We start from the raw sequence: 20,451 nt of genomic DNA, 5'->3' as shown, positions 1-20,451 counted from the left end.
TCTGGTTTACAGATAAATTGGAACAAGTCCAATATCTACCCTATATCTGGTGTTCTCCCTGATGTGACGGACTCCTCTTGCCCGCTGCAGTGGACCCTCCAGTTTAAATATTTGGGGATTTGGATCTCTCCTTGTCCGCAGGACTATGTTGCGTTAAATGTGGAGCCTGTGACACGTAATTTTAAAAAGAAGGCTCACCTGTGGAAGAAGCTTCCTCTCACTGTGATGGGCCGTATTAATTTATTTAAAATGTCTGTCCAACCCAGGTATCTGTATGTGCTGCAACATTCTCCTGTGTACATACCTAAAAAAGTTTTTTCCTCTATTGACAGCGTATTGAACTCTTTTGTTTGGGGAGGCGGGGCGCCTAGGGTGGCTATGAAGGCCCTGGTTAAGTCCAAGTTAGATGGAGGTCTTGGCCTCTCTAATTTGAGACTATACTACTTGGCCTCTCAGCTGGTTTACCTTTCTTGTTGGCTCCTGGATGCAGGTGGGGACACATTGTTGGGGTTCTATGCCGAATGGGTGGAGTCTCTCTCTACTTAATTTTTTGCTATATGGCTCTACTCTCTCTGGTCTTCCCCCTATTCTTAGACAGGCTCTTCTGGTCTGGCGATTGGTGCACACCTTTTTTGACTGGCAAGACATTGATACTGATACACCCCTGTGGTTTAATGCCTCTTATAGGTAGCTACTGCCCCTATCCTCGGATACTTTATGGCGGCGGATGGGAGTTACAACATTTGCTCAGCTTTATGATAATGGTATTCTTAAATCATTTAAGCGGCTACGTGGCGACTATGCTGTTGCTAATACTGCTTTTTTTCACTACCTCCATCTGCGTCATGCACTGCAGGCGCAGCTGGGTACGGCCCCCTTAACTATATCGGTGTCTCCAATCAAGAAATAGCTCCTTTCGTTGGGGTCCAGGGGACACATATCTCTGATTTATGCCGCATTGAATGTGCAGGTTAATTCTCATCTGTTTGACCCCTTGAAACTTAAATGGGAAGGTAATATTGGCGATCTCTCCAATGAACAATGGATACAGATTTTGGGATCCATTCGTTATACCACCCCGTGTGTTCGATATCAGCAGGTATATTTTTATACCTTACATAGAACATATCGTACCCCAGTAATGTTGTTTAGTGCACAGCTTCGCTCTGATACCTGCTGTCCAAAGTGCAATGGGGAGGGTACTGACTTTTGGCACCTATTATGGTCATGCCCAAGGTTGGCACCATTTTGGGCTGCAGTTTGGAATTATATTGTCCTTCCAGAACCATCATTGCCAGTAATGAAATCTAGATTGTGCCTGTTCGGGTTAGACCTTGAATAGACGCATTCTCTGGTCCTAGATCATTATGTACTATGCTTAACCACTCTGGCAAAAGTCTTGATAGCCAGAAAATGGTTCTCCCCTGAATTACCCAATATATCTCATTGGCGGGCTCTGGTCAACGAGGTTTCTGGCCATGAACGAGCAATGTTTAGATCTAGTGACATGCTGGTTAAATACTCTAATAAATGGGATAGATGGAATACGTCAGCCCTTGGAGTGGGTGGGACGTGATGGAAAGGGGAAGGTATCCTGTGTAATGTATACTGTAGCTAATACGGAATGTGATATTATGCCTGTTTGCTCTGGGGCGATGCTGGAAGCATGGAGGCTTTAGAAATGACTCCTTATTGTTATATTGACTATATATATATATGCGATATGTTGCCTGCTACATGTCATATCTTGTTTAACAGATATACTGTAAATCCAATGTCATTGATGTTTTTGATATACTATTTTTTGTACTTGACCTGTTTGTTGAGCCAGGTTTAGCTGCTGTATGTGTTTATTTTTTGTATATGTAAAACACTATCAATAAAAAATTACTGAATTTAAAAAAAAAAGAAACGCCACACCTTGCCCATCAATACAACACACAACATAATTTACATGTCCCACATCATTTACCCATTTATCTGCATTTTAAAGAAACTGACATGAAAAATGGCGGGGGGAAGGTCGGATTTATGCAGCAGGTCCTTTTTCATCAGTAGCCTATATTCTCTGAATGCAGCAAAGTTACCGATAAAATACCATACCAAACAACCCTTATCCAGAAAGTTTAGAAAGCCAGAATAAAAGCAAGTAAATCCAGTAGATGCTGTTTAATGATACTGTCATATATAAAGACATGGTCACTGTCATCGGAGGGGAGAGTCAGATGTAGTTTTTCAATGTATTTCAGACCTGGTGCTCCAGAGTTCCCCAAGAAAAACACCAAAACAACAATCTTATGTAGAACATCTTATGTTCCCCTTTTGGATAACTTTGTCCTTGTAAATTCTGATCTGTCTGCTTTTTCCGTGTGACCCATAGTGCTTGATCATCAGTACTAAAAGGCATTTCCACTGTGAATTATTTATTGCCCATTCCCTCCTCTCTTTGGAGTGCTATTGTGATACAGTACAATACATACCTAAATGAAGGTTTGCAGAGCTGTAGTGGTCATTGATACAAACTGCAGGTTTCCCTAGTTCTCCACTTTCTGCATGGCGATTGATAGAATGAGAGGTTTATCTCTCCCGTTCTGTCCTCACAGCCTTTCATTACCATAAGGTACTATATTGTGATGAAAATATGATTATTTTTTTTTTGTTAATATGAAATCTAATAAAACCATGTTTTAGCAGACTGTATTTGTGCTGCCAGTGTGTAGTGAATTGTAATAAAACAGGGATGTTAGCCAGCGTTTGGCAGAATGTATTTGTGCTATCCGTATATAGTGAATTACAATAAGTCAGGGATGTTAGGCTGTGTTTGGCAGGCGTAATCCTGTCTTTGTGTCACTGATGTTTGGGGAGCTGAGAGCCAAGAGCTGTGTGGATTGCAGAGATGGCAACAGTAGGGTCAGTGCTGGAACCTGGCTATTAAAGCGTCAGGGGATGGTAAATGGTTTAAAGTGAAACTGTCTTTTACATAGTGATAGTTATTGAAAACACAAAGATAAATTACTGCGCTAGCTCTAATAAATATTTTTTATGTTAATATTTGTGTTTTGATATAGATGCAGGCTGTCTTCTCATTAGAATCAAACGTGTATTAACATCACTAAACAAAATATACATATAATAAACAACATATAATGGTTCAAAATAGAGCAAAATTTGTTACAAAAACTCACATCTTCTAAATATCGAGCGGCTTGTTTGAAGCTCCTATGACGTTAGGCACTAATAAAGGGTGTATTGCTACTGCATATATATCAGGTATTCATTTCTTCACATTGTAATATCAAATGCCTAAAACGGAAATATATATTCACCAATAGAAGAGTGAGAAGGTAATAGCCATCCTAAGGAACCCCAATTAGCGGGAACACGCCTCTAAATGAAACCCAAGAATTCCTAAATAGTAAATGAAGTAATATTGCGGCAATGTCTAAGTTTTACCTGGATAGAAGAATGGCGCCTCAGGGATTGTTAAAGAAGAGGGAGATTTTTGATAATGACAGGTCCCTCCTCTAATTAACTACTAGTAGTTATTTATCACATAGTGCACCCTCCAGCTGTTCAAAGCTTGCTGTCTCAGAGCGTTATATAATTCATTGCCATATATATATTTTCAGTAAAACGTTAAATAATTCACCCAGTGACAACAGGACAACACTGCCCAATACGCATATTATACGCCTTAAATACCTTTCACCCACAATATAAATATGCTGCACAGATGAAAGTCTGTGAAATATCCAAGGACAATTGCGACAGATTGTCACTTAGGGTAATTTGCCTTGAAGTCCTAATGGAGCTCTAAAGGCTCTGTAAGATCGCTGTCACAATTTGCACTGACCGTGTTGCCCTGAATGGTGCACACTGTTAGTACAAACAACTGTCAGATGTTTTTATATGAAGTATAGCGATCTTGAGGTCCCACAGAGCTTCAAACTAAGATTTACAATGACGTGCACAACGCATTTCGTTCTTCGCAAGACAACAGTTTTTAATGTGGGAGGGTGTTTTAAATTGTTTAAAGTGAAAACACATTTTCCATAATAGATTAGACATTAAATAAAATACATAATTACATGAAACACAAATGACTTGAAATTCCCAGACTTTAATAGGTGTTACGATGTTCGTCCATGCATACAGCTACGTTTTCCACATCATTGCATGCCTTTGTCCTTTCACACCAGCCTTGGTAGGCTCAGATAAGTCACCTGCCTTGTTTTGAAATGTTATCATGTAAAAACTCCAAAAGACGGTCTCATTATTTTTTTTACCCAAGGAAAACGCTAGCACCACTGTTCATCATGTAACATCTGTTGTCTATTACAGGCTTTGTTTTTCATACTGCAGGGTCATTTCTCCTTTCTCCACTTGTACACAAATTTTATAATTCTAAAGAAAATGTGACCGTGTTTTTATTTCTTTGAATGCAGAATGTTATCATTTTCAGATGCCTTTGTCTTGCTAAATGAGAAATGCTTTATCTCCCCAATCTATTCCTTGTGCGAGCTGGACTTTTCATTGCCTAACATAAAGTTTAGTTTTTCCTGGAGGCAATGCTTGGTTTCAGCCTGGTGTACCAAGCAGACAATTTATTCTCTGGCTTCTTACTCGCCCAGATGACATAGGCATTGCTCATCCTTGGCACTGCAGTTATAAAATCGAAATTGTTTTCAGAGAAGCATAATTTACCATTGATCACCTTCTTGCATGTTGCTCAGTGCTTTGTGTATGAGAGCCAGATATTTGATAAATGACTGAAGGATTCCATCTGTGTCTGTTGTAGAAAGCTTGCCTTAGGAGTGTGTAACAAAGATATAGATGATACCATAAATTTAAAAGCTGCAAAATCTTAATGTGCCTTTAGACACTCTGGGGCAGATGTATTAAGCCTAGAGAAGTGATAAAGCAGTGATAATGCACCAGCCAATCAGCTCAAATATGTAAATGAACAGTTAGGAGCTGATTGGCTGGTGCCTTATCACCTTGCACTTATCACTGCTTTATCACTTCTCCAGGCTTAATACATCTGCCCCTCTGTTTGTTTTGCTTAATATGTATATATTTTACCTTTTTCAGCACTGCGCGGTGGCCTCTTTGCATCCGAAAAGGAAACAGATAACTGAGTTGTTACTGAGGAAAGGAGCCAGTGTCAATGAGAAAAACAAAGAGTAGGTGTACTGTTTGTGACATTGATTCATAAGTCTGTAAATTCTTTTCTTTTTCTTTTTTTTCTGCTCCAAAACTTTGTCCGCTGTATCGTAAATCAAGAGGGACCTAGCAAAACTGCAGTTATTATAGATGAATACTGAGTCCATCTTTTAGTATTGGAAGGGTAAAACTGTGTCTCAACAGCCTGCTGATGTAATGGATGTTTTATCATACACCCAAATGGTTATCTAAATAAGATTACTATAGCACACAGCTTGGATGTTGCATCTTTGATCTCTCTGTGGTTCCCTTCCAGTGGATACTTTAACATTTCATAAATAACTATTTCACTAAATATGTAACTCTGCAATTTAGTTATTAATACAGGTAGCAAATCACGAAAAAACATTGCCTTTGTCTTTGAAGTAGATTTATTTTATTTTTTAAAGTCCTCTGTAGTTATGATTTTGTGTATTACATATACTGTAATAAATGTTAATCCATTTTTCTCCCCCCATTATTGTAGTTTCATGACGCCATTGCATGTAGCTGCTGAAAGAGCACACAATGATGTTGTGGAGGTTCTGCATAAACATGGAGCAAAGGTAACTTGCCAAATAATAATAATAATAGTTACTAAATTGTTTTTAATTTTAAAATGGTCATCAAAATGGGTGGGATTTCTCAAGAATCGCACACTGGCTTTTATTAATTCGTGGAAGGTTCTTGGTACGGGAGTCTCTAGTGTTCACTCTAGGCTGTTTTAGCAGGGCGCCGCGCCCTGCCCGATTTTTAGCAGGCAAAACCTGCCCTGCGCCTTTTACGGCGCCCTGCTAGAACAGCCGCCCGCTTCCTGCCCTCCCAGCGTGTAAAGATCCATCCATTCATGCATTGGGAGAGAGCTGGGGGAAGCCCAGCACCGACTGAGGTGCTGGGCACGCCCCCAAAAGGTCACAGACTCTCTCTATAGTAGCGTCTGTGGGCCGCACCGCCCACTAAAATGACGTAGGCGTGGCCGCGCCCCCTAATTTGCGTGGCCGCACTCCCGTTTTGTGAGTTATCATTCATATTTTCTGACAAATGGCCAGAAAATCACAAATTCTGCTAGGGTATGTAAACTTATGAGCACAACTGTAGGTATTTGAGGATCATACCTAGGCATGTGATACCACATTGTCTTTATACATTATATATTTGTAAGTTTATTATAATTGCTTTTTCTTGTGTACAGTGTAAGAATGATCACATTATAAGAGAAAATATTGTATTAGAGAAGCAGAATCATTAATTATTTGTATAAACCTATGAATAAATATATAAATCAAATAAAATACTTGCAAATGGTCATTAAAGTTGTTAATATTTCAATGGCCACCTTTAAGCCTTAGTAATTGCGGCACATCGTTTAAAATACCTGTAGCCAATTTTATGCGAGATGGAGGTCTGGTGATTTGTCGTTGAATTTGCTTCTTACGCTTGTTCTCCATCCATTTCTCTTTGTCCTTTCTTCTTGTCATCTTTAAATGTTGACTCACCTTCTGGACAAATCTCTACAGTTGAAGGATGCTTCCAAGAACTTCATAATATTTTTGTACATTCATTTTTCCGTTGACAATATGACGATGACTGACCCTAGCTGCTAACACGCAGCCTCAAACCAAATTCCTCACAAGATATCTCACGGTCAGATTGAAGCACCGTGGGCAATATTCTTCATATAGAAAACATCTCATTAGGGTTTTTTTGGTTTTGAAATAAACAGAAATGACTGTCATCAGAGAAAATAAGTTTTCTTCACTGCTGAAAGGTCCATGACGGGTAATCTTTATCTTTAGGTAACTTCGGAATTTTGTCAGAAGATTTCCTGCTTTGCAGCTGCTCAAACTGTCTACTTGCACTCAGCCATGGGCAGTACATGTTCAGATATTAACATTTACCTTTACTATCCATTGTGACAGAAGGTCAGTGGAAGTGAAGCATCATCCTTGAGACTGATGTGTCAAAGAACTCGTTCACAACGTCTTCCTTGGATGCTATGATTGTGTAATATTGTCCATGTGTTTTTTGTGGGGTTCTTTTTGAGAGGTTTTTTTTTTTATACTGTAGATTAATTGTATTCAATTTATGCATTCTTTTGCTAGAAAAAGTATTTAATGGCAATCTACCTTGTCAAGCTTGAGGAGCGCATGAACAATTACTTCCAAATTCTGTAATGTGAACAGTGTTCTTGAGCTATTTATATCAATTACCAAATGCTAATTGGTCAAGAAACTAAAACATCTGATTGAACTACTACTGTCCGCTTGAACATTCTCTAATTGCATTGACATAGGGCATCATTTAGTTGAGAATGTGAAAAATAACTTTTTTCATTTTTTTGTTTCAATTCTAAACATAAATATCTGAACATCATCTTATAGTAGCATGATAACAGTAACAACATTGTATGTAAACACAGTTTGAGGTTAGAGTAGTGCTGAGGAGTGTCCTCACAGAGGTGCAAGGTTTTTTTCAAAGGTCTGCTAGAATTTTATCTCCATATTCCTGCTGGACACAGTAAATTCAACGGCCGTTGTGATCACCGTTATCTTTCTTATTTGATGTCTGGATTTTCCTTGGTGGTAGCAGCAGAACCAGGAAGTAGAATCAGGTAATGTGGTAAGGGATGATCATGGTTGGCAGCTGCTCCCTATATTAAGATTTTTTTCAACAACTACTTTATCTTTCATGTCTCCATGAATACAAAATGTTGACACCAGAATGACGACATGGGCATCGCATTGACATGTCATGTGTCAACTTGGGCGTTAAAATCCCAGAACTAATTGCAATAATGACAAGGGATTATCTAGATATTGTGCTATTACAGAGTCATGGTGCAATAAAAATCATGACTCGGACATAGCTATACTGGTACTGGGCTATACTTTTTTTAGGAAGGACAGATTGGGAAAAATCTGAGGAGGGGTAGCAATGTATATTAGGAAAGCATAATACTACCTTAATACAAAGTATTGAAGAAAAGCTAAGGCCCTTTGGGTGACCATAGAAACAGGGGAGAGGTCTATTCTTCTTATTGGTGTGATATACAGGCCGCCGAGTCAGGAAGAGGAGCTGGACAAGAACCTACTGCAGGACATCACTAAAAGGGCATTAAAAGGAGAGGTAATAATCATGGGAGACTTTAATCTTCCTGATGTAAACTGGTCTGTTGCTAGTTCCACTAGAAGTAAGGACGTTTGAATTCCTTGCAGGGAGCATCCCTTCATCAATTGGTGAGGGAGCCCACTCGAAAAGACGCAATATTAGACTTAATACTAACGAATGGTGACAGAATATCTGGCCTAAAAGTTGTTGAAAACCTGGGATACAGTGATCATCAAGCAGTATGGTTCAGCATAAAGACAGAGACTCATCCATACAAAAACAAAGGTGTTAGATTTTTGGGAAGGCTGATTTTGTAGGGATGAGGAAATGTGTAAGTGATTCTTTGGCAGAGCGGAGGAACTTGGAAGGAGTGCAGGAGAGTGGGAAACATTAATATCAAAAGTGTTAGGAAAAACACATGGAAAAAGAAGCCCGAGTGCTTTGCGAAAGAAGTAGCAGGTGAAAGTAAAAAAGATCACTTTTAGGAAATATAAGCAGACACAACATAATGAAGACAAAGAGATATGTCCTGTTAGGCAGAAGGAGACTAAGAAGGTAATCAGATGTGCAAAGGCACAAGCCCAGGAGAAAATGGCCCAGACAGTGGGTAAAGGAGGCAAAACTTTTTTAGGTATATAAGCGTAAAGAGAAAAAAGACGGAATAATAAGGCTAAAGACAGAGACTGGGAGTCTTGTTGAGGGAGACAGTGTAATAGATCATTTTCATAATTTGTTTTTGCTCAGTAATCACTACTGAAAGAGAGGGGAAGGGGCCACAGTTAAGTTGCAGGGTTATGCAAAAAAATTAAACAAGTACATTTACAGAGACGAAGGTCCTAACAGAACTCTCAAAGCTAAAAGTGGATAAATCAATGGGACTAGATGGGATACATCCAATGATACTAAAAAAGCTTAAAGGTGTGCACCATTAACAAAATTGTTCACTAGCTACAGGAGAAATTCCAGAAGACTGGAAAAGAGTGAATGTAGTCCCACTGCACAAAAGTGGAAGCAATGAAGAGGCAAGCAACTACCGACCAGTGAGCCTTACATCAATAGTATGGAAATTTGTGGAAACACTTTTAAAAGAAAGAGTTTTTAATTATCTGAAATCCAGCAATTTACAGGATCCCAAACAGCATGGATTCACTGGGGGGAGAGCATGTCAAACAAACCTTATTTACTTTTTTGACTGTGTGACTAAAGTAATAGATAAAGGTGAGGCCGTATATATAGCTTATCTAGATTTTCAGTAAGGCTTTTGACAATGTCCCACATCGCAAACTACTAAATAAACTCGAAAGCATGGGATTGGATAGTAAGATGGTTGAATGGATAAGATTGTGGTTGCAGGATAGAAAACCGAGAGTTGTATTAAAGTACTGCATTCACAGGAGGGAAATAAAAAGGGACAGGTAACCAGTGGAGTACCCCAGCTATCTGTACTTGTACCTGTGCTTTTAATATCTTTATTGGTGACATTGCAAATGGAATTAAAAGGAAAAGTATGCCTTTTTGCAGATAACACAATGGTATGCAAATGGGTAGACACACCAAGAGGGGTAAAACAAATGATTGATGATCTAGATAGACTATAGGAGTGGTCAAGAGCGACGCAATTACGGCTTAATGTCAAAAAATGCTAAATCATGCACTTGGGTTTCAAAAATCCAAAGGCTAAAGATAGTATTAATGGCACTATAATGGAAACTACTGAGGAGAAAAGGGATCTAGGAGTCACTATTTCATGTGACTTAAAGGTAGGTAAGCAATGTAACAAAGCAATGAGGAAGGCTAGTCCGATGCTTCGTTGCATAGGGAGAGCAATCGGCAGGAGAAAGAAAAGTAATAATGTCACTTTCTAGGTCATTGGTACGGCCTCATCCTGAATATTGTGTTCAGTTCTGGAGGCCATATCTTTAGAAGGATATTAATACAAAGATTGTACAAAGAAGGTCAACTAAAATGGTGCATGACCTACAGCACAAAACTTACATGGAAAGACTTAAAAAATCTCTATGTATAGTTTGGAGCAGAGAATGAAAATTGGGAACATGATAGAAACTTTCAACTATATCAAGGGTTTTAACAAAGTCCACGAGGGAAACATTTTTCAAATGAAGAGAAGTATTCAAACCCAAGGACATGCACTGAAACTGGAGGGAGGTAGGTTCAGGGGAAATTTGAGGAAAAAATACTTTACAGAAAGAGTAGTGGACAAGTGGAATAGTCTCCCATCAGAGGTGGCAGAGGCTAAGACTGAGCAATTTAAACATGCATGGGATATAATGATATCCTTACAAAGAACAAAAAATATCAAATGAGGTATGAGCTAAAAATATGGGAAAAAGGGGGCAGACCAGATGGTCCAAGTGGTTCTTATGTGCCGATGTTATATCAACATTTCGATATAGCATTTTCAGCTGATTGGGGCCCACACACGGTACATTTATCGCATGGTATTTGATCTTTTTAGTTCAAATAGCATTGCATCTAGTTCAAATAGCAAAGTGTATATTGTTCCTTGCGATGCAATCTGCGCTCCCCTCTAGTCCATATCTCAAGGCAAAACAGTATGTGCAGGCAGGTATTTCTGTACTACAGCACACATAGTACATTGTAGTGTATTCAAAATCGGATGTAGTTCAAATAGCATGCAGTTCAAATAGCATATACCCCACTCTAGTCCAAATCGCATAGCACACATTGTGTAGGCTCAAATCTCACCTAGCACAAATAGCACCGTGTGTGGGCCCCATAACACTAAAATGGACTGGTCACTTTCTGTCCTTTGATATTCACAATATTGACATTATAACCATGTTTGACATTTTGTCCCTATCTACACTGTAAATGTTGACATAGTGATGGCATACCGTCCCACCTTATTGCGTCCCTAGCTGCACACATATGGCAGTCATCTTTGGCTTCTTTAATATTTGTGGCTGATAATGCTTCTGTTTTCCAGTTCCTACAGTATATTCTCCTTCCCAGCAGCAACTATGATTAATTCTGCTATCTGTTGTATCACTCATTCTAAGGTTATTAGTTCGAGTGCAGGGCCGACTACCTTCAGTTTCATGTCATTGTACATAATATGGATGTACTATGTTAAAGTGTGGTGTATCTTAGGAGTGGGATATATAGGGCAGCAAGTGAACTCTCCTTGAAGTTGATATGTTGGAAGCAGGAAAAATGGGCAAGGGTAAGGCTCTGAGAGACTTTGACAAGTGCTAAATTGTGGTGGCTAGATGACTGAGTTGTATCTCTAGAATGTCAGGCCTTGTGCGGTGTTCACGGGAATACAGTGGTTAGAACCTACCGGAAGTGGTCCAAGGAAAGAGAACCGGTGAACTGGCAACAGGGTCATGGGTGCCCAAGGCTCTTTGTTGCATGTGGGGAGCGAAGGCCAGCCCGTATGGTCCTATCTCACAGAAGAGCTACTGAAGCACACACTGCAGAAAACATTAATACTGGCTATGATAGAAAGGTGTCCGTGCTGCAAACCGTGCTGTTTGCTGTGTAGTCACAGACCAGTCATAGGTGTCAATCCAATTAGGTGCGAGTTGCAAGATGTTTCATGATACTCCCAGACATTTGCACGAATGCACATTGTCAGTCATATGTGATGTGACAGAAGTGCATGAAAGAGTGGGGTGACCTTCCTGGACCACAAAAAAAGGACAGTTTTTTTGTTTGCAAATCATACAGAAGGCTGTTAGTGATCATAAGGAAAGTACTGGAGATTTTTTAACAGTGGCTGATGTGCATTCAAACATGATAAAAAGCAAACTTTACTTTCATACGAAAAAAATAAAAATGCAAAAAAAGTAGGAAAAAGATGCTTTAGTGGTAGTTTGAGGTGACTTTCAAAATAAAAAAAAAACACCTATAAAACCAATTATTTATAAAAAATATATATATTTTTTAAGCCCCATAAAATGACAGACTTATTGGACTAATCAAGCTAATTGGAAACTTCGTCCGACTTATGGTGTCTCGGCCTAACCTTAAAATAAGGATTTTCACTATCATCTTTCTCCTCAGAGAGGGGCAAACTGAAAAATGTGAGTTGACACTGCCTGGTTTAAATATAATTTTCTAATTTGATTGCAAAATGCGTATTTGCAGAGAAAACGGCAACTTGCATTAAATAGAATTGACCTCATAGTGCCCATACTGACCCCTGTCCATCACCTAAAGTGCCTTCAATGGGCACGTGAGCGTCTGAACTGGACTATTGAGCAATCGAAGCTGATGACTTGGTTTGATGAATCACATGTTCTTTTACATGTGGACGGCCGGGTGAGTGTACATTGTTTGTTTATCTGGAGAACAGATGGCACCAGGATGCAGTATGGGAAGAACGCAAGCCAACGGAGGCAGTGTGATGCTCTTGGCAATGTTCTGCTAGGAAACCGTGGGTACTAGAATTCACGTGGATGTTACTTTGACATGTACCACTAACCTAAACATGCAAACCAGGTACACCCCTACGTGGCAAAGGTTTTCCCTGATGGCATTGGCCTCTTTCAGCAGGATAATGTATCCATAACAGACGGTTTAAGGAACAGGATGAAGAGTATAAATTCCCCAGAACTCAATCCGACCAATCCATGGAGGGCCAACCTTGCCACTTACACCACTTAAGGATCTACTGGTAGCGTTTTGGTGCCAAATACCACGAGACACCTTAACCACTTAACTGGCTAATATTATTTCTCTAACGTCCTAAGTGGATGCTGGGGACTCCGTAAGGACCATGGGGAATAGCGGCTCCGCAGGAGACTGGGCACATCTAAAGAAAGCTTTAGGACTATCTGGTGTGCACTGGCTCCTCCCCCTATGACCCTCCTCCAAGCCTCAGTTAGATCTTTATACCCGAACGAGAAGGGTGCACACTAGGGGCTCTCCTGAGCTTCTTAGTGAAAGTTTTAGTTTAGGTTTTTTATTTTCAGTGAGACCTGCTGGCAACAGGCTCACTGCATCGAGGGACTAAGGGGAGAAGAAGCGAACTCACCTGCGTGCAGAGTGGATTGGGCTTCTTAGGCTACTGGACATTAGCTCCAGAGGGACGATCACAGGCCCAGCCTGGATGGGTCCCAGAGCCGCGCCGCCGGCCCCCTTACAGAGCCAGAAGGCAGAAGAGGTCCGGAAAATCGGCGGCAGAAGACGTCCTGTCTTCAACAAGGTAGCGCACAGCACTGCAGCTGTGCGCCATTGCTCTCAGCACACTTCACACTCCGGTCACTGAGGGTGCAGGGCGCTGGGGGGGGCGCCCTGAGACGCAATAAAAAACACCTTGGATGGCAAAAAATGCATCACATATAGCTCCTGGGCTATATGGATGCATTTAACCCCTGCCAGAATACATAGAAAAACGGGAGATAAGGCCGCCGATAAGGGGGCGGAGCCTATCTCCTCAGCACACTGGCGCCATTTTCCCTCACAGCTCCGTTGGAGGGAAGCTCCCTGTCTCTCCCCTGCAGTCACTACACTACAGAAAGGGTTAAAAAAGAGAGGGGGGGCACTAATTACGCGCAGTATTAAAGATACAGCAGCTATAAGGGGAAAAACACTTATATAAGGTTATCCCTGTATATATATATAGCGCTCTGGTGTGTGCTGGCAAACTCTCCCTCTGTCTCCCTAAAGGGCTAGTGGGGTCCTGTCCTCTATCAGAGCATTCCCTGTGTGTGTGCTGTATGTCGGTACGTTTGTGTCGACATGTATGAGGAGAAAAATTACGTGGAGACGGAGCAGATTGCCTGTAATAGTGATGTCACCCCCTAGGGGGTCGACACCTGAGTGGATGAACTGTTGGAAGGAATTACGTGACAGTGTCAGCTCTGTATAAAAGACAGTGGTTGACATGAGACAGCCGACTACTCAGCTTGGGCCTGTCCAGACGTCTCATAGGCCGTCAGGGGCTCTAAAGCGCCCGTTACCTCAGATGGCAGATATAGACGCCGACACGGATACTGACTCCAGTGTCGACGGTGAAGAGACAAATGTGACTTCCAGTAGGGCCACACGTTACATGATTGAGGCAATGAAAAATGTTTTACACATTTCTGATAATACGAGTACCACCAAAAAGGGGTATTATGTTCGGTGAGGAAAAACTACCTGTAGTTTTCCTGAATCTGAGAAATTAAATGAGGCGTGTGATGATGCGTGGTTTTCCCCCGATGATAACTGATAATTTCTAAAATGTTATTGGCATTATATCCTTTCCCGCCAGAGGTTAGGGTGCGTTGGGAAACACCCCCTAGGGTGGATAAAGCGCTCACACGCTTGTAAGGGCTCTACCCTCTCCTGAGATGGCCGCCCTTAAGGATCCTGCTGATAGAAAGCAGGAGGGTATCCTAAAATGTATTTACACACATACTGGTGTTATACTGCGACCAGCAATCGCCTCAGCCTGGATGTGCAGTGCTGGGTTGGCGTGGTCGGATTCCCTGACTAAAAATATTGATACCCTAGATAGGGACAGTATATTTTTGCCTATAGAGCATTTAAAAGATGCATTTCTATATATGCGTGATGCACAGCGGAATATTTGCCGACTGGCATCAAGTCTAAGTGCGTTGTCCATTTCTACCAGTAGTAGGTTATGGACACGTCAGAGGTCAGGTGATGCGTATTCCAAACGGCATTTGGAAGTATTGCCTTATTAAAGGGAGGAGTTATTTGGGGTCTGTCTTTCAGACCTGGTGGCCACGGCAACAGCTGGGAAATCCACGTTTGTACCCCAGGTCGCCTCTCAACATGAGAAGACGCCGTATTATCAGGCGCAGTCTTTTCGTGGACAAGCGGGCAAAAGGTTTCTCATTTCTGCCCCGTGACAGAGGGAGAGGAAAAAGGCTGCAGAAATCAGCCAGTTCCCAGGAATAGAAACCCTCTCCCGCCTCTGCCAAGCCCTCAGTATGACGCTGGGGCTTTACAAGCAGAATCAGGCACGGTGGGGGGCCCGTCTCAATGAATTTCAGCGCGCAGTGGGCTCACTCGCAAGTAGACCCCTGGATCCTTCAGGTGATATCTCAGGGGTACAAATTAGAATTCGAGACGTCTCCCCCTCGCCGTTTCCTAAAGTCGGCTTTACCGATGTCTCCTTCTGACAGGGAGACAGTTTTGGAAGCCATTCACAAGCTGTATTCCCAGCAGGTGATAATCAAGGTACCCCTCCTGCAACAGGGAACGGGGTATTATTCCACACTGTTGTGGTACCGAAGCCGGACGGCTCGGTGAGACAGATTCTAAATCTAAAATCTTTGAACACTTACATACAGAGGTTCAAATTCAAGATTGAGTCACTCAGAGCAGTGATTGCGAACCTGGAAGAAGGGGACTACATGATGTCTCGGGACATCAAGGATGCTTACCTTCATGTCAAAATGTACCCTTCTCATCAAGGGTACCTCAGGTTTATGGTACAGAACTGTCACTATCAGTTCAGACGCTGCCGTATGGATGGTCCACGGCACCCCGGGTCTTTACCAAGGTAATGGCCGAAATGATGATATTCCTTCGAAGGAAGGGAATTTTAGTTATCCCTTACTTGGACGATTCCCTGATAAGGGTAAGATCCAGGGAACAGTTGGAGGTCGGTGTAGCACTATCTCAGGTAGTGTTGCGGCAGCACGATTGGATTCTCAATATTCCAAAATCGCAGCTGGTTCCGACGACTTGTCTTCTGTTCCTAGGGATGATCCTGGACACAGTCCAGAAAAAAGGTGTTTCTCCCGGAGGAGAAAGCCAGGGAGTTATCCGAGCTAGTCAGGAACCTCCTAAAACCGAGCCAAGCCTCAGTGCATCAATGCACAAGGGTTCTGGGTAAAATGGTGGCTTCCTACGAAGCAATCCCATTCGGCAGATTCCACGCAAGAACTTTCCAGTGGGACCTGCTGGACAAATGGTCCGGGTCGCATCTTCAGATGCATCAGCGGATAACCCTGTCACCAATGACAAGGGTGTCCCTCCTGTGGTGGTTGCAGAGTGCTCATCTTCTAGAGGGCCGCAGATTCGGCATTCAGGACTGGGTCCTGGTGACCACGGATGCCAGCCTGCGAGGCTGGGGAGCAGTCACACAGGGAAGGAATATCCAGGGCTTATGGTCAAGCCTGGAGACATCACTTCACATAAATATCCTGAAGCTAAGGGCCATTTACAATGCTCTAAGCTTAGCAAGACCTCTGCTTCAAGGTCAGCCGGTGTTGATCCAGTCAGACAACATCACGGCAGTCACCCACGTAAACAGACAGGGTGGCACAAGAAGCAGGAGGGCAATGGCAGAAGCTGCAAGGATTCTTCGCTGGGCGGAAAATCATGTGATAGCACTGTCAGCAGTATTCATTCCGGGAGTGGACAACTGGGAAGCAGACTTCCTCAGCACGACCTCCACCCGGGAGAGTGGGGACTTCACCCAGAAGTCTTCCACATGATTATAAACCGTTGGGAAAAACTCGACAGGTATTGCGCCAGGTCAAGGGACCCTCAGGCAATAGCTGTAGACGCTCTGGTAACACCGTGGGTGTACCAGTCAGTGTATGTGTTCCCTCCTCTGCCTCTCATACCCAAGGTACTGAGATTGATAAGATGGAGAGGAGTAAGCACTATATTCGTGGCTCCGGATTGGCCAAGAAGGACTTGGTAACCGGAACTTCAAGAGATGCTCACGGAGGATCCGTGGCCTCTACCTCTAAGAAGGGACCTGCTCCAGCAAGGACCCTGTCTGTTCCAAGACTTACCGCGGCTGCGTTTGACGGCATGACGGTTGAACGCCGGATCCTGAAGGAAAAAAGGCATTCCGGATGAAGTCATCCCTATCCTGATCAAAGCCAGGAAGGATGTAACCGCAAAACATTATCACCGCATTTGGCGAAAATATGTTGCGTGGTGCGAGGCCAGTAAGGCCCGACGGAGGAAATTCAACTGGGTCGATTCCTACATTTCCTGCAAACAGGAGTGTCTATGGGCCTGAAATTGGGGTCCATTAAGGTTCAAATTTCGGCCCTGTCAATTTTCTTCCAAAAAGAACTAGCTTCAGTCCCTGAAGTTTAGACGTTTGTAAAAGGGGTACTGCATATACAGCCTCCTTTTGTGCCTCCAGTGGCACTTTGGGATCTCAATGTAGTTTTTGGGTTCCAAAAGTCACATTGGTTTGAACCACTTAAATCTGTGGAGTTAAAATATCTCACATGGAAAGTGGTCATGCTGTTGGCCCTGGCCTGGGCCAGGCGCGTGTCAGAATTGGCGGCTTTATCCTGTAAAAGCCCTTATCTGATTTTCCATTCGGACAGGGCGGAATTGAGGACTCGTCCTCCGTTTCTCCCTAAGGTGTTTTCAGCGTTTCACCTGAACCAACCTATTGTGGTGCCTGCGGCTACTAGGGACTTGGAGGACTCCAAGTTGCTAGACGTTGTCAGGGCCCTGAAAATATATGTTTCCAGGACGGCTGGAGTCAGGAAAACTGACTCGCTGTTTATCCTGTATGCACCCAACAAGCTGGGTGCTCCTGCTTCTAAGCAGACTATTGCTCGTTGGATTTGTAGTACAATTCAGCTTGCACATTCTGTGGCAGGCCTGCCACAGCCAAAAATCTGTAAATGCCCACTCCACAAGGAAGGTGGGCTCATCTTGGGCGGCTGCCCGAGGGGTCTCGGCTTTACAACTTTGCCGAGCAGCTACTTGGTCAGGAGCAAATACGTTTGTAAAATTCTACAAAATTGATACCCTGGCTGAGGAGGACCTGGAGTTCTCTCATTTGGTGCTGCAGAGTCATCCGCACTCTCCCGCCCGTTTGGGAGCTTTGGTATAATCCCCATGGTCCTTACGGAGTCCCCAGCATCCACTTAGGACGTTAGAGAAAATAAGAATTTACTTACCGATAATTCTATTTCTCGTAGTCCGTAGTGGATGCCATCCCAAGTGCGGATTGTCTGCAATACTGGTACATAGTTATTGTTACCAAAAAATCGGGTTATTGCTGTAGTGAGCCATCTTTTCTAGAGGCTCCTCTGTTATCATGCTGTTAACTGGGTTCAGATCACAAGTTGTACGGTGTGATTGGTGTGGCTGGTATGAGTCTTACCCGGGATTCAAGATCCTTCCTTATTGTGTACGCTCGTCCGGGCACAGTATCCTAACTGAGGCTTGGAGGAGGGTCATAGGGGGAGGAGCCAGTGCACACCAGATAGTCCTAAAGCTTTCTTTGATGTGCCCAGTCTCCTGCGGAGCCGCTATTCCCCATGGTCCTTACGGAGTCCCCAGCATCCACTACGGACTACGAGAAATAGAATTATCGGTAAGTAAATTCTTATTTTCCACAAACCGCAGCAGACACTGGGGGAGGGAATAGGGAAGCAGAGGTGCAGGGCAGTACCTCTTAGAGTGGCATCTGCTGGTGGGCGTTTCTAAGTGGTCCCATCAGATGCGACCATGTCAGGGAAAGCACAGCTTAACTTGGTTACATCTGGTGCGACCACGCCAGCCAAGTGGTTAAGAAACCTTGTGAAGTCCATGCCTCAACAGGTCAGAGCTATATTTGTGGCATGAGGGGGTATACAATATTAGACCTGTGGTTTTAATGATATCAGGGTGTGTATACATATGAGTTTGTGTTTAAACATTTACACACACCCCCAGGTGTATGTAATAAATATGAATCTAATATTTTTTGGGTGAAGGAGGTGTGGGTGTGAAAATGCACTATAACAAGACGCACTCTAGTTGTGGCTGGTGTAGATTATTATGCAGATATACATTTGGTGAAATGGTCTCTCACGTTGGTCTGCCTTTCTTTGTTGATCTACACATAGCAGTTTCCAGACACAATAAATACAAATGTTTAGATAAAACAATTGGGTACCTAAAAGCTTTATATAATCCAGTGTGCAAAATATAGCTTCAAAAGGCAAATTCAAAGCTGTCTTCTGTTTTAAAGCTAAAAAAAAAAAGTATGGGATGGACACGGTTTGCAGCATTTGCCCACTGTTCTGCCAGCTATAACATTTTAATTATACAATTCTCATTTTCTAATAGCTACAGTACCACAGGTAACTAAGCTGTGGGTTACTGGTAGCCATAGTACATTTTACATTTTGCCTCTGGGCAAGACAAAAGTTGGAGGATGATGTGTAAGTAATAAACATGTTGGGTTTTTCTTTTTCTGAAACAAGCTGTGCCGTCAGCTCTCTTTACAGATGGCTCAGGGTTAGATACAATCAGAATATTAGGTCAGTACATTCATCTGAAAATCCTACGGTACCTCAAAGGCATTCCGCTTTTATGAAAATTACTTTGCTACTCAAGCTCTGATTCATCCATGTTCCTGGCAACAGGATGAGTAATTTAATTGGAGTATTTTGGCCATCTATCTGCAGTTATAATTCTTCATCATTTCTATACAAACTGCTTCTGATAGTTTAAAGCTTGAAAAGAATAGAGCAAATTCTTCCCTTCTAATTAGGAAAAAGCAGGAGTAGGATGGAAGGCCATAAAGCAGAGGTTCTCAAACTCTGTCCTCGGGGGCACACAGTGCATGTTTTGCAGGTAACCCAGCAGGTGCACAGGTGTATTAATTACTCACTGACACATTTTAAAAGGTCCACAGGTGGAGCTAATTATTTCACATGCGATTCTGTGAGGAGACCTGCAAAACATGCACTGTGTAGGGTCCTGAGGACCGAGTTTGAGAACCTCTGCCATAAATTATATGAAAGGAGCTTTCCTATTTGTTCTTTGTTCTGTCAATATTGCTTGGTGGAGATGAAAAATCATAATTTGAATGCATGTATTATAAGACTTGTGTGTACATAGGCAATAGATATTACATGCAATATAAAATGTCAAAGTTAATATTTTGTATGAAAATGAAAAAGTTGAATTAGTTTTTCATAGCGACTGGAAGTTAAAAAATGGAAATATATTTGTGTTTCTGTTTTTTTTTTTTTTTTTTTTTTTTTTTTATTAACCTGTTCTAGTAGTTCAACAAGGTTACTGAAGTAGTTCTAGCAGTAGTCTATCTGGGTTTGCTGTAAGGTGACCGTAAATCCAGGTAGACCTCTCTCTCTGATTAGATTGGCAGCTGGCAAGGGTGTACAGTACATTTGTGTGCCAAGGAGGAGGATCTGTTCTTTC

The 20,451-nt window shown here is 42.2% G+C and overlaps 1 protein-coding gene across 4 annotated transcripts in view; it reads left to right on the top strand.

The window, feature by feature from the left end:
* LOC134914279 (poly [ADP-ribose] polymerase tankyrase-1) overlaps positions 1-20,451 on the top strand; it is a 571,272-nt gene that overhangs the window by 380,717 nt on the left and 170,104 nt on the right. For all 4 annotated transcript variants that reach the window (XM_063920036.1, XM_063920037.1, XM_063920035.1 and 1 more), the window contains 2 exons: positions 5,092-5,183; positions 5,690-5,768. In XM_063920036.1, the coding sequence (XP_063776106.1) occupies positions 5,092-5,183; positions 5,690-5,768 (171 nt within the window). The remainder of the gene's footprint in view (positions 1-5,091; positions 5,184-5,689; positions 5,769-20,451) is intronic.

The sequence above is a fragment of the Pseudophryne corroboree genome, chromosome 1, assembly GCF_028390025.1.
Source record: "Pseudophryne corroboree isolate aPseCor3 chromosome 1, aPseCor3.hap2, whole genome shotgun sequence".
Classification (NCBI taxonomy): Eukaryota; Metazoa; Chordata; class Amphibia; order Anura; family Myobatrachidae; genus Pseudophryne; species Pseudophryne corroboree.
This window is presented reverse-complemented; position numbering and strand designations above follow the sequence as displayed.